At 40.3% G+C, this 23,215-nt stretch overlaps 1 protein-coding gene across 1 annotated transcript in view; it reads left to right on the top strand.

Moving 5' to 3' along the window:
- The first annotated feature begins 5,952 nt into the window (after positions 1-5,952).
- Positions 5,953-23,215, top strand: part of LOC124151253 (sodium-dependent multivitamin transporter-like) — a 29,188-nt gene continuing 11,925 nt past the window's right edge. The window contains exons 1-11 of the mRNA XM_046523639.2: positions 5,953-6,288; positions 7,577-7,645; positions 10,809-10,860; positions 11,239-11,306; positions 11,817-11,897; positions 15,549-15,622; positions 16,266-16,403; positions 18,914-19,049; positions 19,817-19,905; positions 20,407-20,519; positions 21,576-21,646. Of these exons, the coding sequence (XP_046379595.2) occupies positions 5,953-6,288; positions 7,577-7,645; positions 10,809-10,860; positions 11,239-11,306; positions 11,817-11,897; positions 15,549-15,622; positions 16,266-16,403; positions 18,914-19,049; positions 19,817-19,905; positions 20,407-20,519; positions 21,576-21,646 (1,227 nt within the window). The remainder of the gene's footprint in view (positions 6,289-7,576; positions 7,646-10,808; positions 10,861-11,238; positions 11,307-11,816; positions 11,898-15,548; positions 15,623-16,265; positions 16,404-18,913; positions 19,050-19,816; positions 19,906-20,406; positions 20,520-21,575; positions 21,647-23,215) is intronic.

The following is a 23,215-nucleotide window of genomic DNA, read 5'->3' as shown; positions in this document are numbered from 1 at the left end:
CAAACAATCTGATTGCCTATCTATATGCTAATCAAATACACAAAAAGTATTAATTACAATAAAGTACAAGTTCAATACTATCAGTAACGTAATAATGTAGTAATTGTCAGTAGATAATTGAAGTATATTACCATATTGATGAAATCTAACAGTTTCTGACATAAATGCATGTATTGATTGAATATTTCAATGTTTTCCTGTACATAATTTTCAACATTACCATATTAAGCCATTTCTATATCATATTCATGTGTATAATAATACATATTTTTTCTAATAATAGCGTAGTTTGGAGTGAGTTGAGTGAGTGAGTTTGTTGTTTAACGCCGCACACTTTCTTTGGTTGCCTCGGAAACCTGTTGTAAGTATGTACACTATCTTTTGTGGCCTCGGACACCTGTTGTATGTATGTACACTATCTTTGGTTGCATCGGATACCTGTTGTATGTATGTACACTATCTGTGATGGCCTCGGGTACCTGTTGTATGTATGTACACTATCTTTGGTGGCCTTGGATACCTGTTGTATGTATGTACACTATCTTTGGTGGCCGAGGGTACCTGTTGTATGTATGTACACTATCTTTGGTGGCCTCGGGTACCTGTTGTATGTGTGTACACTATCTTTGGTGGCCACGGGTACCTGTTGTATGTATGTACACTATCTTTGGTGGCCACGGGTACCTGTTGTATGTATGTACACTATCTTTGGTGGCCTCGGATACATGTTGTATGTATGTACACTATCTTTGGTGGCTTCGGGTACCTGTTGTATGTATGTACACTATCTTTGGTTTGCCGAGGGTACCTGTTGTATGTATGTACACTATCTTTGGTGGCCTCGGGTACCTGTTGTATGTGTGTACACTATCTTTGGTGGCCACGGGTACCTGTTGTATGTATGTACACTATCTTTGGTGGCCTCGGATACATGTTATATGTATGTACACTATCTTTGGTGGCCTCGGATACCTGTTGTATGTATGTACACTATCTTTGGTGGCTTCGGGTACCTGTTGTATGTATGTACACTATCTTTGGTAGCCACGGGTACCTGTTGTTTGTATGTACACTATCTGTGATGGCCTCGGGTACCTGTTGTTTGTATGTACACTATCTTTGGTGGCCTCGGATACCTGTTGTATGTATGTACACTATCTTTGGTGGCTTCGGGTACCTGTTGTATGTATGTACACTATCTTTGGTAGCCACGGGTACCTGTTGTTTGTATGTACACTATCTGTGATGGCCTCGGGTACCTGTTGTTTGTATGTACACTATCTTTGGTGGCCACGGGTACCTGTTGTATGTATGTACACTATCTTTGGTGGACCCTAATAAACATAGACTCCATCAACTCAGTTCGAATTGTCAGTTCATCGCTTGACTGAATATACACGAAATTTTATTGGCATGACATCTGTTATCATTTGAATCATCCACATAATGTATTACAGTTTACAGATGACAAGCTATACAACTCTAAATTCAACGAAACATCAAATAATGATTATTGCACATGTTGTCTCGTTTATGCGCCAGGCTATAATATACCAGACAGCGATGCTTCAGGGTTCCATGCAGACAATTTTTGCTTGGAGTTAAACACATCACGGCGTACACAGCAGAGTCTCGCCAAGCAGTACGATGTCATCACTGCCGCACGATTGAGCGAATTACACGTTGTTGATTTTGAGGATTGCTGTCGCTGGACCCGCGGGTGTGTGGTACCATTCTAAGACGTGATCAGCGTTGCTGTTCAGGGTACGACAACAGGAGCGGACCACCTGTGGCAGGTAGGCTTCCTATGTTGTAGAGATCAACAAGTGAGTGAGTGAGTTAAAAATGTAACGCCGCATCGGCATTATCTCAGCCATATAGCGACGAGACCAAGTTAATATATTTACAATTTAGTCATTTATGCAAAGTTTTGTTTAAAAACAATTGGTCAAACATATTTGAGCATACTATATTTAGAAACAATTCATGAAACATATTCGAGCATTAACAATATTATATAAACAGTTTTAAAACACGGGCTATAGGCCACCAGTAACCAAAGCTAGGCCACCTCTCTGGGGATCATGGGGACTTACAGTACCTCTGCTTCCTGCATGATACCCCAGCAGGATTTACGTCATCACTTTAGCCACTTGTGCACAATGCTAGCCAATATTAAAATACTCATCAATGAGTTGGCTTGAAAACACTGGTTGATGATAGTTACATTAATTATGATAGGATTACGTGTCACACAGGGTGTGGGGGGGGGGGGGGGGGGGGGGCAATATTTCTACGGTACTTTAACCTCCTGGACAGAGCCTTCAATAATGTCTGTTAATAGTAGGATCACACCAAAGTTAAAAACAAGCAATTTATTATTCACATACATATTTAAAATTTATCATTCAGACCAATTTCTTTCAAGTAATTTATGATGATATGCCCGCTGAGATGGGATTTTTTTCTGTCAGATGGCATATTTAAATAATTATTTATGCAAATATAGGTTACAAAATCCAAATTTGTGGTTATTACAATTGTCAAAGGATGTGTGGCAATACATTTCATGCAGATAACACGATAGATATCTACAAAGAATAGGCATTTTAAGTTTTGGGGACAAGAGAGATTTTGGAATTGGGCGCTGTTCTATATACGACTGTGAAATCATATTTTGCGTCACAATGAGCGATATGACGTCATAATGGCGACGTGTGGTGTTGAACGAAGGCATTGGAAAGCTCGCTTAGTTTTCTTTAGTGATGCCTACCTCATGTTAGCTTACCAAGCTGCCGTCCTTATATGCTTTCAACCTCTGTGATATGTTTGAGTGAATTATTACGGTGTAAACAAACCGCTTGAGCATATGCAGCGCCATATGTTGTTTAAAAGGCTGTTGTCGGTGATTCCATACTTCAAGTCGACAACCCACTTATCACAATGGACTCAACCCATGCCGCTTCATTATGAAAACAGCATGTTTATCTCCTAATCAATAACATAGCGCTTCAGTAAACAAATGCATACGCTGGTGAAGCCGTGATGCAGTGATGCAGTGATGCAGTGATTGAGTGATGGATGCATGCACATGGAATACACAGTGAACACGGGTGAGGCGGCAGCTCCTGAAGAGGACACTGTCGGTATAACGTCCTGCACGACGATCAGCGGTAGTGGATTAATTTTTTATTCTACTCTTGTGAAAAACATAAATGTGACCATATTGAGAAAAAGCAGCTGTACGAGGTTTGTGAAATACAGGAAGAGTTCACAACGAGATGCGCGAGATGTAAGTACGCCTACGAGACAATGTATAAGACCGAGGTAGAATACAAGTACACCTGTAACACAATGTATCACCTCGAGGTAGGATACAAGTACACCTACCAGACAATGTATCACACCGAGGTAGGATACAAGTACACCTGTAACACAATGTATCACCTCAAGATAGGATACAAGTACACCTACGAGACAATGTATCACCTCGAAGTAGGCTACGAGTACACCTGCGAGACAAAGTATCACCTCGAGGTAGGCTACAAGTACACTTGTAAGACAATGTATCACCTCGATGTAGGATACAAGTACACCTGTGAGACAAAGCATCACCTCAAGGTAGGCTGCAAGTACACTTGTAAGACAATGTATCACACCGAGGTAGGATACAAGTACACCTGCGAGACAAATCATCACCTCGAGGTAGACTACAAGTACATCTGTAGGACAATGTTTCAGACCGAGGTAGGATACAAGTTCTCCTACCAGGACAATATATCACCTCGTGTCAGGCTACAAGTACACCTGCGAGACAATGTACCACCTCGATTTAGGATAGAAGTACACCTGCGAGACAAAGCATCGCCTCAAGGTAGGCTATAACTACATCTCCGAGACAATGTATCACCTCGATGTAGGCTATAAGTACATCTCCGAGACAATGTATCACCTCGAAGTTGGATACCAGCACACCGGCGAGACAATCTATCACCTCGATTTTGGATACAAGTACACCTACGAGACAATGTTTCACCTCGAGTTATGCTACAAGTACACCTGAGGGACACTGTATCAAACCCAGGTAGGCTACAAGTACACCTGCGAAACAATGTTACAATAACAACCTTTGACAGAGAAAATCATATGTCTCTAGCTTCCTTTATAACAAATTTATAACCACTTCCGGTTTAGTAACATCACTTTCGGTTCAAGAAAGCATTTGCCCAAATGCAGTACAACTTTGAAACAGAAAAGCCTTCGCCTGTAGCTACCACACTAACACAGTTAGGTCCTCTTTTAATTCAATTACCTTTGCCTTCAATCCAAGCCATGAATTTCCTGGATATCATGGTTATCAAATTCCAGGTATAAATATCGTGTACAAAATATTTAAAGGGCGTCTGCTTCATACCGAGTGACCTTGACTCTCCACGTCATCCAATCAAAATTAGTTGCTTAGAGTTCATCATAACTGATTGCAGAAACGTGTGATATGTAGCACTTTGACTGAAAGTCAACAAAGAGCTTATACCATGGCCTGGTTGTCCGTCGTCGTTGTCGGCGGTGGCATTATGGGAGCATTTCTGGGATCCCGGTGTTACCATATATACTCAGGCGAGTAAGCAGAGGTATACGGCCGTAATTGGGTCGTTGACAAGATTTAAATGTACAAGAAAGGTGTTTGCATGACATGCAAAAACAGAAGCGTTTTATCTGAATGACCTTCCCATTAGAAACATAACATGAACCATTTCACCACATCCGGTGATAGGTGTTCTCACACATGACTAAAACAGTACACTTTTGACAGAGAAATTCCTGTGTCTCTACCTGACACTTCCCCAGAGATATATGTGCAGCTACTTCAACCCATGAAGGTCCAGGGTAGAATAGGTCTTCAGCAATCGATGCTTGGCGTAAAAAGCGACCAGCGGGATCGGGTGGTCAGGCACGTATCCCAATTGCGATGCCCATGATGTCAGTCAATGGATTGTCTGGTCCAGACTCGAATATTTACAAACCATCGTCATATAGCTCTAATATTGCTGAGTGGGGCGTTAAACAACAAACAAACAAACATCATATAGGTTTCGGTATTTGCAATATTTTGATTTTACATTGTGCATTCAACTTTGCATCATCAACCGTAACTTTGTACTGCCATGTGTTTTTGAAAATTGGTACACGTGAAATTAGATGTGCGGCTCCGTTGGTTGCGATAAATTAAATATTTGACGTTTATTTGACACTGTCGTCTACTTCTTTCCACCAACGATGACACCCAAATATAAAAGGTTCGTGTCCGCCACCGTACCCATAATGAAAATCTATTATTCTGTCCTGTTAAGCGTTCACTCTTCACGCCGAAGACCCGGGTTCGATTCCTGTTATGGGTATAATGTGTGAAGCCAATTACTGGTGTCCAACGCCGTGATATTGCTGGAATATTGCTAAAAGCGGCGTAAAATCAGACTCACTCACTCAATGTTGAAATTGTAACGAAAATTGCTCTATGATGGAGGAGTGGTGAGCACTTAATTCTCTCAATATGTGCTTCAGGCTGTGTAAACACCATCTCGCCCGTTTGGCGCATTCAGCAATATTCCAGCTACGACGGTCTGTAGATAATGGGGGCTTGACCAGACAATCCAGTGATTGATGTCATGAGCATTGATCTGCACAATTCGACATGCATCAACCAAGTCAGCAAACCTGACCACCCACTATTTGACCTTACAGGAGGTTGCACAATTAAAAAGAATATGAAACCGTCCAGTCACAATAACGCTGGTGTGACTTTAAACGTACTCTTTGTGAAGATTTACCCCTGTTTAGGCTAAAACAATGTATCTAATTATGTACCTGGTTATTTATTCAGGTACACATATATTTTTCTGCAAATCTGTTTCTGGGTGTTTTCAGTACAGATACAATCCCGGTTAAATCATCATGAACAGCCTCAGCATCATCGACTATGTGGTGTTCGGCGCCACAATCCTCATATCACTTGGCATCGGTTTGTATTTCGCCCTGTCTGGTGGACGTCAGCGATCTACATCAGAGTTTCTGGTCGGAGGTCGCAACATGCAGATTATCCCCGTCGCGTTGTCGCTCATGGTGTCCTTTGAATCGTCCATCATGATCCTGGGTTATCCAGCTGAAGTGTACGTGTATGGCGCCCAGGTCTGGATCACCTGCTTCAGTCAGTGTCTGATGGTGTTCTTTCTTACTGGTCTACTGGTTGTGCCTTTGATGCATCCACTCAAGATAACGTCTGTTAATGAGGTACATGCAAACACTCCTGTACCTAATAACTAAATTGTTAACATAATGTCTACAATGAGGTACTTAAAGCAGTTTGCCTATTTTATTTGGTCAATGTTAGCTATTATTATTAATCCTGAATCTTAGCATGTGCATACAATGTTTCGTTATGCATGGATAGTCTTTTGTTACTAAATATAACATTTGTCAAGTAGCATTGGTCCTTTTCTCAGATAATCGTGACACGAGCCATTAACATACCAAACTTGTTACAAATAATGTTGACATCACATACAAACTATTTCACATGAAGGTCTTACTTGTTGAGTTTATCAAATCCCCTTCGCAGAGTCAAAGGTATACTTTGCTTTTTTTGTCAAGGTGTCAATCTTATGATATGAGTGCTTACTTACTGTTGCGATGAACAATTTTAAGCTATACATTTTTAAATATCACCGTGAATAATCTTCATTTTTTACTGAATTAATGGAGAAACTTTATTTCTTATTTGAAAGCATCCAAGTTTAAACAACTTTCGTTTAATATAAAAATATACATTCACTATTATTATAAATTACTGAATGAGAAGAAGGCTGATTGGAGAAATTCAATTAAACATATGATGCGGTTATTTGATTCACTTATTCACTATATATAACATTTGTCAAGTAGCATTGGTCCTTTTCTCAGATAATCGTGACACGAGCCATTAACATACCAAACTTGTTACGAATAATGTTGACATCACATACCAGCTATTTCACATGAAGGTCTCACTTGTTGAGTTTATCAAATCCCCTTCGCAGAGTCAAAGGTATACTTTGCTTTCTTGTCAATTAAAATTGTTCAGCAGTCAGGCACAAAGAGGGGGGAACTTGATTGAATGGATCATGGAGTGGCACAAAGCATGTCGTCACCAGAACATGAACAATCAAGAGACAGCCATAAATATAGCAGGAGCGAAAGTTAAAACGTTCACGTCAATCATGTACAATCTTTGAAGAAGGATGTATTTTCTGTAGGAACGATCAAGTGATTTGACATAGATGTTCAAGTATTTAACTCCCTGTACACCAACAAAAAGGGGTTGGGGGCTGAACAATATTCAGTGTATTCACCATATATAAGACTTAATATCAACAAATATTAATTGGCTAAGAAGACACTACACCAAGCTATGTCAGACCTCTAAGAATATAAGCTGTTTCGGAGCATGGCCTACTTGAAGTCGGGGAAATCCAGTTGACATAAATAATCAAAGTCTGATATATTTGAATACAAAATTAATACAAATATTCTAATGTTTCAGTATATACAAAGGCGTTTCAATTCCCGTGCAGTCCGCCTCTTAGGAACTTTTGTTGGTCTGTTATTCTACGTACGTCATTTCATTAATAGCATGCCTGGTTGTAAATGTCATGTCAAATATGCCGGTCAAGGGTCTGTTCCGAGTTGCTTCTATTTCGTGTACCAGCATCCACACAACATGTTACATTGTTTTACTTTTCCTATATTATGGATCTATGACATTAAAACAAACTGTCCCAAATCCGTTATTATGCCACGAACGTATCACAAAGCAATATTATGTTAATTATATATATCCTAACGTGATGTGTTTTCGAGCCCCTACAAAGTATTTCCGATAACGTGTCTAATAACAATCAAAATACACTAAAAAAGTCTTATTTTTGGAGAACATTTATTTCTGTTAACATTTGGATGGTCAAATGACCTGGACCCGGTTGTATCAAAGCCTCATTAACTAATGGCTACATTAAACCCTAATGATAAATTAAATGCTTAATGCACCGTTAGTTAATGGCATCATTAAAATCGGTTGTATCAAACGTTTATCAGCATATCATTATCTAATGATGCCTTAATATAAATGTCTTCATTAACCTGTCATTAAATTCGGTGTTTCCCCTAAATATTTCCTACAATTCCTTGACGTAAACACATACGCGTTACTTCCGGTCGTCTGTCAAAATGGCATCGTATCCACCCACACCTAGGAATAGAAACAAGAATTTCGACAGCTCCGAAATTCAGCTATTAGCCGAGTTGGTGGAGAAACACATCTCCATACTTAACAGTAAGTTGTGTAGCACCGTTACCCACGAAAGAAAGAAGGCTATTTGGGCAGAGATAACTTCCAAAGGTAACGCTCTCGGTGTTTGTCAGCGAACAACAAAAGAAATAAAAACAAAATGGACGAACATGCACCAGACGGCCAAAAGGTAATTCAGCAACAGACAGCTGGACATGAGGAAGACCGGGGGAGGGCCCTGTATTGCCCCACTTTCCACGACGAGTGAAAAGATAGTCGACATTTACTCATCTTGAACACGTGGCTGTCATGCGTACTGCCTGGCCATCTCGCCACTAAGTTAGTAAAGTTACCTACAGAACGAGACAAATGGGGTCAATGTAAATATAAGTCAATATTACCATCGAACTCTGGTTCATATAGCAGCCACTGCCATATAGCTGAAACATTGCTGATCGCGGCCTTATACAACAAATGCTGAAATCATATCATACTATAAAGATTTGTCTGATAGCTATTTCGTTTAACAATGTGAATGGTGTCAGGGTCGTAAACATATTGTCCTTGTGACTTTGAAGGGAGGACGTGTATGCTCCATGCACAGGTTTAACAGTGACATTTGATTTGTTATTATAAAAATCTATTTAGCACACCTTGGCTGTCACACACTGCTTGAACGTTGATCGAGTGGTAGCCTTTCCTATTGACAAAGGCAGGGTCGTTGTCTGATGGTGCCTGTATCCGTACATGTGTCCCATCGATACATCCGATGACTCCGGGAAATCGAGATATATTGTAGAATTCCTTTCTAATGTCACCTATATCCATCTCGGACGGCCAGGTAACAGACTCGGACACAAGACACGCAATGGCAAGGGAAACCTTCCTCACAACTCGTGAGACTGTTGATTTGTCTATCCCTATTGTGTCGCCAGTGATTTGCAGGAAACTTCCACTTGCAAAGAAACGTAGGGCTACCAGAACCTGGTAAAATGATTATAAAGAGGCTAATGATAGGTTTGACAAATTTTCAAATATTTCCATAATACTTATATCTACTTTGTTATTTATTTGGCTGCGTTATCATTATGTCTCAGTAAGTAAAGTGTTAATGATTGATATAAGATGGGCATGCTTAAATTAATTAAAAGGTTCTTTTGGCCGGAATCAAACACGCAAAACTGTTCTCTTTAGTGTGCACGACACATTTAGTTTAAGTCATTAGAGTTACTCCCCCTTATGAAATTCATCATGGCTGCCAACGCCAAGTTGAAAACGTATCTTTCTGGAGTGAAGTGAAAGGGATCCATGAATTTACATAACTTTCAATTGTGAAATATAATTACAAGGTTGGTGTCATTAGGCTTCATATATGACTTTACCAACAAAGACCAGTGAGATGACCCACGCAGAAGTGCGTATCATTCATTGTAAAGATTGCCGCTATAAATTTGCCCATGTGGCGCTATAATTATATGTTTATTTCAAACTAGCTGAGTTTCTAGTGACGACGTGTTAATTATCAAACATTTACCTGTAGTTCAACACTAAGTGCGTGCGATCTTGCAGATTTGGGCTGTAATTCATCTCTCACAAGATCGCAGACGTATCTGATGCTTGCCTTCCCAAAAGGGTAGCGGGCCCTACTTCTTCATCGCTCATGGATTCGAGGTGTTGAGTTCGTTTTCTGAAAACACGGTCTTTCCTTGTGCGTTCAAACAATATGTTCGCTGCCATGTTTGTTTTTAATGACACGCTAATGATGCCCCAGAACCTTCATTAAGTTAATGACGCGCTAATGACACCACGACGTCATCAAAACGTTAGTACAACTGGATTTAATGATACATTAGTTAAAGAAGGTTTAATGACACGTTAATGCATCATTAAAGTTTGATACAACCGGGTTCAGGTCTTATGATTTTTAAAGTGGCATCGCCTCGCCGAGCGAGATGAGTCAGTCGGGCGCCATCTTGTTTCTGTCACATGATTTCGAGCCCCTCCATTACAGTTAAGTTTAAAATAGAAGCTCAATATGATCAGTCACATGACATTACCGGAACATTTACAAACAACAGCTGATTCATCATCGGTGCATACGATCGTTGTGGTGCACAAATACTATCAGATCAATTTTGATTAAAATGTGCATTAGTTAAAAACTAGATTTTGATGTTTGTTTTCATTACTTATTGAATGTCTCGTGTATCTAAATTCGCAACATAACTTCAGCCCCAATAGGCGAACACATTGATGTCTTCATTGGGCTTTAGAGCATTTACCTTGATACCGTCATTAAGGGCGTGGTCAAAGATTGTTAAGGACCTCGTAAAGGATGAGACTCGAAACAAATGACGTTGGGATATATAAATTGCTTTTTTCATACAAACAAAAATATACTGAAATAGAAATATTTTCTTTTTATTCTAAAGACTTAGCACAAAAAGGATTCACTTAATCATGCTCTTACTTATATTTGTATTTGTAGGTATTCTACATTGGAATAGTAGTGTTTGGGACAGCCATAGGTCTCGAAGAAGGTAATTATATATACTCTTAAAAAAAAAGAAACGCAAAGCCAGAAACTAAACAATACATATCTAATTGGCTTGGTAATAATAAAGCTGTTTTGTGATCAGTGCCTCCCAAACGGAAAAATTGATTAATTTATAAAGCTTTGTTATTCTGGTAACTTGTGGCATGGACCTTTGTGTTAAAAAAATGTGCAGCATTTTTTTTGCATTGAAAGCAATCACTTGTTTAGTTGAATAGTGTGGGTATTTAATTCTTGCCCATAGCTCGGTTCACGGTTGGCCTTTCCATGTGTGTTTAGGAAAGCTAACAATGGAGTTAACATAGCCTTGACTCAAGTAAAACTGTTTTGAAATGATACCCAGGCAAACATATCTCTATTTCAGTGACTGATATACCTAAAGTGTGGTCAATGTTCCTCGCCATCTTTGCTGCCATCATTTATACAGCAATGGTAAACTGTACAAGCAAATGTGTTTGGGTAGTGTTAAGATGTGAATGATGAATGTATGAAATGAACATCCCTTCAAGTTAATAATATCAGCGTGAAGTAGTGTTCGACTGTGGATGAGACTTACGTCTGCCACTATCATTTGAAACCATGATGCATTGTGAAATATGACACATTATTACAAGTAACCCGTGAAGATCCGGGTTAGAACCCGCAACCCATACGTAATGGGCGACTATGCTTGTCGTAAAAGGCGACTAACGGATCGGGTGATCAGGCTCGCTGACTTGGTTGATGCATGTCATCGTATCCCAATTGCATGGATCGATGTTCATGATGTAGAACACTGGATTGTCTGGTCCAGACTCGATTATTTACAGCCCGCCATGATCAGCGGCCATTTTCAACCACCATACCCCATGTTCTTCACCCACCCTAAATGTGTTTTTGCGTGAGGCTGTTGCTTGTATGAGTGAGTGAGGACTATGCTGTAAAAAGTGTTTTAATGCATAGGGTGGTATCAAAGCAGTTGTATGGACCGATGTCTTCCAGGCTTTCATTATGACCCTCGGAACCCTGGTCATTATCATTAAGGTGAGTTAAACTTCCTGGAGTGTCTTTACACACATGGGCAACGTGTGTCCCAAACGTGAGCAGCCGGTAAATGGTTTATGTGGAATTGGTCAACCACCCGTGTGTAATCCGTCAACCATATATGTATGCAACCAGTCAACCACTCGTTTGCAACACGTGACCCAACATATGGGAGGGAACAAACCTTTGACAATCCCAAATTTTTCCTGACATATGAGGTAGTAAACACAAGTGATATTACTGTTTTCAAGAATAAAATGATGCGGGTTGTATTTGCTGATTTAAAATGAGATATATATAAATTGACTAACGCTCATCGGTTTTTTATTTGACATATCAATATAATGTATAGCTTCGTTAAGGATGTACAAGCATTAACAAAGTTTACCCATATTTGAATAATGATGACTCCCGCAATGTCGGACAAGTTCATTTTATGCTCAGGTATTGGTATTGGTATTTACCGCATATTCTCACAATCCTCACATCGATTAACTGTACCTTTTATCCAAGTCCCGAATGTCATATATTTCGCACTTTCGATCCGATTGTTTGGGCACGGCATTTAAACCTATGGGGAACAACTAGGTAGATACAATATATGACGTCACCAAGTTCATATGCGCTTGTTCGAATCTTTAGAAATGACGTCATGACAGAACAATGTTTCATCGTGAACTAAACCACACTTCGTCATTGCTCTTTGCGAATTATCGCGGAGCTATCTTATAAATATATGTGTGTGTATGTTTGTATGTATGTCCATAAACGCAAGTATTGAAGTCTATTCTCATAAATAAATATAATCAACAATTATTACTTCACAGACAGCTTCTCTAATGATTAACACACACACACACACAAAATGTACACAACAGTACGAAATCAGTGACATCGTTCTGTTCTATTTTCAGCCAACCCAGAAACAGTAGTTTGGAAGTGGGCGTGGCCTGATTTGTTTTCTGTTGATGAAAACATAAGAAACGCACAAAAGATTCTTGGTTAGCCAATCAAATGTTTATTTATTGTTGGAAAATATAAAAAAATAATTCAATCAATCACATTGTCCTTAATTCAAAGAAAGTCAGTCCAAAACTGTTATTGTGGGAATTCATTAAAAAGTTGATATGACTTGTCAATTACCGGTTATGAGGAAATAGGTACTTAAAACATTCATGGAGTTTGCACACAGGTGAAGGGCATTACATTATTGATGTCCTAATTGTCTATCACCTGTAACCAATAAGGCTTGGCTTGTTTGTTTTGCAATGAATGGTGCGCACCACATAATAAATCATGGTAAATACGATTCTTGCTTTCACCCGATGCCGAATTAGTTGAGCAACACCATTGACTTGGCGAAGAAATTAACGAAATTCGATTAGACCATTACATATATTTCGATATTTATTGTGTGTTTGTCATAATAATAACAATCTTAATAAGCTTTCCTTTGTTGCACTGACATGTGTCAATATAAGGGTCTGCTAAAAGTGTTGATTGTACGATTCCGATTCACACTACATCATGAGCAGATGCTTATGAATCACAATCAAATATTCATTCCATGAAACCCATTTTCGTGCCCAAATGTTGATTAAGTTACTATACTGAACCGCAATGGAAACGTCACCCCAAGTCACATTGCATGAAAAGTTGTCATTTAAATACCTGGGTAATTTTTGTCAAAGTTTCTAAAATTTAACATTCCCTTTTTCGGACAAATGAAATTTGATGATAAAAAAACAAAGCAGATGACAATAAAACCGATCGCCCAAACGCATCACGGCAACAGCCATAGTAACTCGAAGCACGTTATTTCCGTGCAAATTGAAATGCACATGCGTTCCCCCATTTCTTGCCCTATAAAAATCCACCCAGATCGGATAACATCCATTCGTTTTTGAATTGCTACCACATGCCAAGATTGACAAGAAATCAGCGACACCAAGCCCTTGGACGATGGCAACCTGGAAATACCGCCCGGTCAGTAGCCAATGCATTCCACGGGCTCCAGCAACGGTACCAGACCACCAACACCACAGATGATCGACCACGTAGTGGAAGGCCAAGGGACACCACCTGACGTCAGGATCATAAGATTGTGCGACATCATCTTCAAGATCGCTTTGTTACTGCTGCGGAATCTGCTCGACAGACCACGGGAACACACCAGCGACACATTAGTGCGGACACCGTTCGTCGACGATTGACGTGCAGACACCTCCACTGTCACAGGCCACGCCGAGAACCCATTCTGACACCACGTCATCGCCGGGACCTTCGTCAGTGGGCAACACAGCACCAGTATTGGCGCCATCAGCAGTGGAGAAGAGTCCTATTCTCAGACGAGAGCCGTTACTGTAGGCCATGGGGAATGTTACTCGGATGCTTGTGTTGTTGAGAGAGACTTGTGGAGTGGTCAGAGCATCATGGTGTGGGATGGAATTGGTCATGCACAGAGGGTCGGCCCTGTGGTCTTCCAGAACATCGGTCCAGGTAGAGGCAATGGTGTCACAGCAGCTCGGTACATTGACCTTGAGACCACACGCCATACCTCATTCGGTACGTCGCCGCAACCACGAGATTCAGCATGATAACGCCCGTGCCCGAGAGCAACAAGAGACTTCATCCAGCAGTATGGCATCAGAACCATGCAGTGGCCTGCCCTCAGTCCCGATTTAAATCCCATTGAGCACCTGTGGGACGAGATTCAAAGACGGTTGAATGACGTCCGACCAAAACCGACAACTGCAGCTGAACTGCGTCAGGCGTTCCTCAGAGTGTAGGCTCAAGTGCCTTTGGCCTTCATCAACCCCCTCATCAATTCCATGCATCGACATTGCACGGCAGTCATCAATGCACATGGCGGACACACGGGATACTGACTTGTGATGCGATTTTCTAAGAGACAAGAGTTGTGTTTCACTTTAAGAACATTTGACACTTTAATTTGAACCTTGATGATCAGTTTTGCAAAGTTTCACCTTTTTAATATGTCTCAAGGTATGTTTACGGTGTTTGGACAAATAAGGTTTCTCATATATCTATCCATGGTGACGTTTCTTTTGCGGTTCAGTATACATTAACAGGGATACGGCAAGTCATTGATTGCTATATATCCTATTAACACTGGTTATTCCCTTTTGTCAGACAGGCAGTTGTCAGACAGGTAATTAATGCAGACAGTATCTATAACTAGAATAGGGCACTCCTCGTTAGCGGGTTCTATTTAGATGTTCTTTGATGATCAGACAAGTAGACTGTCATTTTCCTGCGACTGACGTGATCGTTAGGCTCGCTGGCTTGATGCATGTGATCGTATCCCAATTGCGTTGATCGATGCTCAAGTTGTCAATCACTGGATTGTCTGGTCCAGATATTTACAGACCGCCGTCATATAGCTTGAATATTGCTGAGTGTATTGTATATGTATTGTATGCATCACACATCTCTATAGCTGTGTTGTACTCACGGATATTATCTCTTTGTACCCTTGTTTTGTGTATGGGCGGGAGACCTTGAGTACAATAAAACTCCTTCATCTTGATCTTGAGTGCGGTGTTGAACAACAAACAAACAAACCACACCGGCACAACATGGCTTGTCAGCTTCAAAATTGTCCTCATTACGCCACGTTTCACTTTCCAGGGTACCTTAGATGTCGGGGGAGTGGTGGAAGTGTGGTCTGCTGCATCCAAAGGCGGAAGATTTAACATGTTAAAGTATGTACAGTTTTCTTTCACCCTAACGATTTCAATGTGGAACTCGCCTTCTTAAACGCCTTTCCCTGCTCCCAAATACAATTGCTTCTCCCTCAAAATAAATAAACACACCAATTCACAAATTCACATGCAACACTTTCAATGGGCTGAACTCATAGCTTGTGGGGGCGCTGGTTGCCAAGCAATGTAAGACGCCGCAAGTCACTGTGCAAAGTCGAGTCCCTCGGAAATAAAAAACAATAATTGTTGGCTTAAATCCCGGTTCTAACACATTTGAGGTTTGTCAGCTCCATTCCCGAGCTCGTGGGTTTCATCAACGTGGTCACTTCAGCCGTTCCTCCCTTATGAAGCTGACACGCCGTGATATAACGGGAATACTGTTCACTCACTCACTCACTCACTCACTCACTCACTCACTCACTCAGTTGTTATTCTTTTCAATTGTTAGCAATTGTTAGCGTATTAGATACTTAAATTTTCCTGTGACAGGTACATCAGTACAACAGTATGCATGTATGATTATAGAAATAACGTGTTGGGAAAGTTTCTTACCTACTGAAACTTGATGATTCCTTAGTTCCTTCTGTGACAAGATCACATCACGGAAGAACGCATTACCGACTAACATCTTAGCAATTTACAGCTTTGATCCTGATCCAACTGTGCGCCACACGTTCTGGGGGCTGTACTTTGGGAACCTGGCAAGAGGACTCTATTTGTCATTCAACCAATCAACCGTACAACGTATATGTTCAATGAAGACGCTGAGGGGAGCACAGAAGTATGACTTGTTAACTAGGCAATCAGTTTCAGATTCGCCTATCTTTATTAGTAATTAAAGTGTAAGAAATGAAATACATATTCTACATCGTTGAGATATGATTGAACATTTCTTATAATTACAACTATTTGTCTGACAAGAACATAAATAAACGATAGATAATGACTGGATATATGTTTCTTGCAGAACCATCCAAAGTATTGTATGTTATGAAAATAAGTATCTCAAATGCGAGACAAAATAATTCCAAAACAACAGAAAATGTGTTCAGAATGATACTGTCCTCTTAAAGGAAGGCATTGTTCTACACGTGTGGTATTATATATCTTCTTTAAAAAAAGAAACGCACAGATAGATTTTTAGTAAATTTATTGAACCTAATACAGTCGATATATTTGATTTAATATCACAGATACAAATATGAAATTTAGACACATGTTGTCGTTGTACAAAGGCATTGGAAACTGTTCATTGTCATGTCACATAAGGCCACAACGTTGTGCGACCGCCCCGGGCAGCATTCACGGCTCTGCATCTGCTCGGCACTGACTGGATGAGTGTACGAATTCTGTCCTGCGGAATTTTGCGCCATTCTGTTTGTAAAGCGTTGGCCAGTTGAGGGAGTGTCTACGGAGTGTTCCGACGTCAACGTACACGTCGATCGAGCTCATCCCAGAGGTGGGCGATTGGGCTGAGATCTGGAGATCTCGACGGCCAGCGCATTACGTTGAGGTTGGCATTATGAAGCGTATTCTTCCATGACACGAGCTGTGTGCGGTGGAGTGTTGTCGTGTTGGCGGTCAATAATTGGAAGAAGGTGAGGTTGAAGAATTTGATTCATGTAGCGGTTTCATGTCAAATTTCCCTGACCACAACCAAGTCAGATCTTGTAGTGTAGGCTATGTACCCCCACGCCATGACACTACCGCCATCGAATTTGTCGAATTCACGTACACAATGTGGGGCAAAACGCTCATTTCGACGACGATAAACACGTTGTCTTCAATCTGGCCGGTGAAGAAGAAATCATGATCAATCGCTAAACCACACTCGTCTCCAGTTTCTCATATTCCGAAGCTGTAAGGTATGGCACCAACCCAAGCGTCGCTGTCATCGGATCTGTTGCAAAACAGGGACGATAACCGGTCTTCTCGGTCGGATTCCAGCCTCGCAAAGATGGTTCCTGACAGTCTGGTCCGATATCCTCCTCAAACCAGGGATGCGCCCTGCAGTCTCCGTAGCTGTGGCATTCCGATGACGTAGGTGGAACAGTCCAAGGTAGCAATCCTGTGCAGGGGTGATAACTCTTGGTCGGCCCGTTCTCAGACGGTCTGCAATGGAATTGAACTGTGTGTATCCGTCACAAAGGCGGTAAATGGTGCTGTGGTGGACGTTGAGGTGGCGTGCAACAAAAGACTGCGATTCCCCTCTTAGGATACGTCCTATGGCGATGTTCGGATCGGCAGCGCTGAGTCTCGGCATTTTCGAATTTTGACAATTGAATGACAAATTATTGGTTTATGCTCGCCTTTTTATAGCCACAACCACAAGTTACGAATGCCATAACTCGCATGTGCATTTTGCTTTACTGTTTTCCTCCATGACATTTTTAAACAAGTGTGAAAACAATGCCGTTTAAGACATTGCAAATCGACAATGGCTGTGTTCTGACGCACCGTTTGTCAAATATAAGGCCACCAACATTTTCCAATAACATATATCCAATGTATATTCCGGATTTTGTGTGTAGTCAGGTTCAATGAACTACATAACACCTGTGCATTTTTAAATAAATAAATATAGTGCCTGTATTAACCTATTTAGCATATGTATTGCACAGCCAATGTCATGCTATCATTGCACCAAAGCACTATTTTATATATACAGTGTGAATAATTTATTGACGTGTCAGGCGTGTCAGTAAGCATATTATCATTAGGGAGGGGACTGTTATGGAGAAGATTGATTCATAGTTAAAAATATCAAACGCACACAAAACGTTGTTAGTTTCAATTTTATCAATATCTCCATGTGCAGATCAACTTCATTATAAAATAATATTACATTGTAATTTTTACTTTGAAAGAATTAATTATGAAAACAATATTAATAAATTTACCACTGTAGATATGTCGATGTCAACAGTGTCTTTTATACTATGATTGTGTCAACTTGGACGTGGTCCTTGAAAACATTAACAAATGTTTCAGGAAGTGATTATTTTGAAAACAAAATATTAGTTTTGTTTTCATAATATGTTTGTTTTCTACTTTTATATGACCTAACTACTTACGCTGAAATGGGCCATATTCTCATTCCTGATTCTGAAGGAACCACATGTAAATTACAATTTGTTTTATCTTCTGGATTACACGTGTGTGCTATGTATGGCACCATAAATTCTAGCATTCATAGACAGGTATACTACAAAATTAATGTCTTTGCGTCGTGTTGATCCACTCGATCAAAGTTATCTTGTAATGATTCTTGTGACATGCTTCCTCCTCCAGAGCTACCTTTCTCGTCTGTCCAATCTACTGGCTGTCTTTAACACTCTCCATACTAATTGGTATCGTGGCTTACTCCTATTACGATCATCTGGGGTGCGATCCGCTTGCTTCTGGTCAAATCATCAACCCAAATCAGGTACCAACCTGTTTTCCGTCTAGAACTGACCCATATTTTACTGTGTCTTACTTTCATGTCCTGTGTATAGTATGGAAAAACTACGCCAAGGTGTTGTGTTTTAAGCACGTAAGCTAACTGCGGAATCACGCTAAATGTAATATTGCCAAGGGAAGGGAATTTCCATCCTTGCCAAACTTGGCTGGAATTTCTAGGCTCGATCGTAGATCCACTAGTGGCTATGTCTCATGTATGTCCCCTCTACTGACCAATCAGATTCCACCTCTCATATATCTTGCACTTGCCTTAAACAAAATGGCAGCGAGTCAAGACGATTTCATCGACAATAATGATCTTTATTGTAATAAAACGAGGATTCTATCTGCATCGAATCACTTGAGCACCTTGGTTTAAAACGTAAAAAGATTTGGAAAATATCTGTCGACACCCAGTTGACGGAATGTATCCAGCAATCGAACGAATATGGCACCGCGGGTGCCCTGTTGTTTATAAACCGGACGTCGATTTCGTTACAGGATTTGGATTGGACTATGCACAGACTCGCTAGTCCAGCCAAAACATAACTTCATAATTCCAGCCTAGTTGGGCCAGGGTGGACACTGGATTTTTGTAGTCAGTTAATTACCGTGCCTCGGGAAGATGGCCTGATGGCGGCGATACACGACTCTGATGACGTTAATAGTCATACTAAAACACCAACTGTTTTTTGTAAATGTGTTTTGCACAATGTCAGTTTAAAGTACTATGGGCCAAATGATACTTTTCAGATCGTTCCCTTCCTGACTGTGGACATATTCAAAGGTATCCCTGGGATGCTGGGACTGTTTGTGGCAGCTCTCTGTAGTGCCTCACTGAGGTGAGGGAATGGGGGAAAAAAACGTGGCTTAACCTCGCGGTCAGTATCATTGCGCTAATATAGCGACGTTCATGCATGCTCCACTTGTCTGGACTAATGCAGGTTTTATAGTGTTAGCCAACTGAGACATCATACAGCACCTTAAAATGGATACTTCACTCAGACACAGTATACTGATTCTGAAACGACCAGTCCTTGCTAAATCCCCTTAACACCGAGCACTGGACCGGGAAACAGCAAGTAAAGACTCTTGGCATCTATCATTATCAGTACACAGCTGAACATCAGTTCTCTGAAGTAGAAGTAACAATGCTTTGTGTATGAAGATAAAACACATGTCATTTGTCCCATGAAGAAATTGTCGCATAGTATGTGTCAATGTAGGATGTCTTTTAACAAAGGCCGACATGGTTTATGTGAACATGTTAAGGTATTAAATAATTCCTTGAATGGCGTTTGTTGAGATTGAAGTCTACATTTTACAAAATCCCTTCCCTCCAGCACTATTTCCTCTGGGCTGTCCAGTCTGTCGGCCACAACCTGGGAAGACATCCTCAAGCATCACCTGCCAAACCATTCCGACTTCAAGGCAACACTTGTAGCTAAAGTAGCAGGTAGGATGTTGCGAACACATGTTTGATATGTGTGTATATGTCTGTGTAATTTTTTGTCTACCCATACCCGTCTTCCCGAGGCAAGCTTGTCCACTAGCCTATATCAAAGCCTAGTTTCTATCCTTGCCACAACAAGGCCACTTTCCTTGGCTCGACTCTGGCGCCACCTCGCGTAGATCACTAGTTGAGCCCCTCGTAATGAAAACGCGATATCCAATCAGATCACTGTTCTTATATCGTATAGCTTCACGAAGATAGCGACTACCATAGGCGACGACCAAGTCGATCAGACAACGAAAACAATCGCGATTTCATCCCTGACACAAAACATAGGCAATACAAAGTAAACTGACAACAGCCTTTGAACTAAATATGGCGCTATATACCCTCAAACAGTTTGTTTACACCGTATTACTTAGGTTGAACTTATGACAGGCTCTGAAAGCATATAGCACGGCATCTTGGTAAGCTAACATGATGTTGGCTTCCCTGAAGAAAACTAAGCCAAGCCTTGCAATTGTTTCGTTCTACGCCACGCGTCACAATTATGATGTCATATCGCGCATTGTGACGCAAAAGATATGCCGTCACAGTAATTATATATAGGCAAAGGCCAAATATCAAGCTCTTTGTTGTCCTCAAAACATGATATTGATTCTCTTTCTATATTTTTATCGTGTTTTCTGCACAATATGTATTGCCACTCATGATGAATATTGTTGTATCCGCAACTTTGCATTTTGTAGCCTATAATTTTACATATAATTATTAAAATATGCCTACTCACAGTGACTGTAAAAGAAGTACTGTTCTAACAATATAGCCTCCGCCGTGATGCGGTCGTCACATCGGTTGTTTAAAACAGAGGGGGTTATTGTGATTTGATTACCTCTGACTGACCAATCAAAATCAGTAAAACAAGAAACAAACAAACACTTGTACAAAAACTTGTTCTCGCTAGGAATATGCCGGAATTTAGACACTCGTGTCGAAAACAAAGAATGACATTCATATAATATCATATATATATCATATACATGTATGGTCTCCTTTCAGTGATCATCTACGGAGTGTTTTCCTTTGGGGTAGCCATCCTAATATCATTGGTCAGTGGAACATTGTTGCAGGTATGAAAACTCATCTTAATATCATGTGGACTCACTCATTCAATTTAACTGTTCCTTTGCTCTAAACAGGGAAATAAAGTTATTTACGTTACTTTCAAAAGCAGTGTTGATTTTCTAAAATTGATTCATCTCAAGGGTCTGTTATCTGCGTGTTATAAAGCAAGATTAATACATTATTATTGTTTAGCTCACCAGACTGAAAGTCAAGTGAGCTTTTATTGTGGCCTGTGTGTCCGAGGATCGAATTTGATTTTACACTTTCGACACTTTAGAGACATTTGTTTTAAAATAGTAATAAAATGTTTGGTACACGTGTAATTAAAACTAGGGCAAAACATTTGTGCCCGGGTGCATGTCGATTACTATTACCAGGTAGGGTAATGACAGATGGAAAGTAGTATGTTATTGACCGTGATAGCGAGTGCGAGGTCGACAACCTCTGCGTGTTTGTGCGCGTGCTTGCGTGCGTGCGTGCGTGCGTGCGTACGTACGTATACCATTTAGCTAGTGTTTTGTCTTATGGGCCAAATCGTCTAAGTTAGGTAGATTCTCACAACGCATGGTCAACCATTTGGAAAACATGTTTTGAGATTCAAAATTTAACACAAACGAAAACGTGTGCTCAAGAAGATTTATTTCTTTTTACCCAATAATAAAGGTAAGCAGTTGTGACGAATCAGCTGCCTTTAGCACCTATAATTTGTCATATCTTAGACACAGTATTAAGTATGTTGAAGGCATCATAGTGTACAAAGTTTGCGGTCAAATATATTGTGGAGAGAAACGATGTACATGAGTCCATTCCTGTTCATCTGATCACCAAATAAAGGACAGCATTGGCTTAGCTGTGTGCAGGTTGTTTAGTATAAATATTTTAAAAGTAAAACAATTACTGACGTCAGTGAGGTGGTGTTATACCTGAAATCCAACAAATTATTTTCTTCCATATTCACATGCTTTGTTTAATTGGCAGTGCGGGTTAGGTGCCACATGTCTGGTTTGTATGTGCAAATACCTTGGCAATGTCCATAAGGCATATGGCATCAGTGTCCTCTTTGTAAATGTGCAACAGCATGATAATTGTGTCTACTTTGTCAAGACGTTGCTGGGGCAAGGTACTTCTTAGATGTGTTTTCAGTCTCCTAAGACTTGAGAATGATCGTTCAGATGTTGCAGTAATAATCCGTGTTATCAGGTAAATCTTGAGTACTGATCGCCTGAAGATATTTTTTGTTTTTTTGGCTGCAGACAAGTGTCTGAAACTCAGCAGAGTAAACTGAGTGCCTTAAGGGTCCAGCACATTTTACAAAACTGTAGGCCCACATGAAAAACTGTAGGCCCAAACATTTTAGCTGAAGCAGGAAGACATACTCTTGGAATAAAAATTACAGCACATAACAAGGAATGGTGATTTTATTAATTAATTTATGATTTGCTTGAAACGTCTTTATATTGCTCTTTTACATGTTCAATATAGATCCGTTTTCAAAGCATGTGTCCCAGATTATTATTTTGTTTAATAACATGGCAGAAAATAGTTCAATATTTTAATTCTATTGATAAATATGA

The sequence above is a fragment of the Haliotis rufescens genome, unplaced genomic scaffold (genome assembly GCF_023055435.1).
Source record: "Haliotis rufescens isolate VD_foot unplaced genomic scaffold, xgHalRufe1.0.p SCAF_47, whole genome shotgun sequence".
Classification (NCBI taxonomy): Eukaryota; Metazoa; Mollusca; class Gastropoda; order Lepetellida; family Haliotidae; genus Haliotis; species Haliotis rufescens.
Note: the sequence above shows the minus strand (reverse complement) of the source record. Positions and strands in the feature narration are given on the sequence as shown.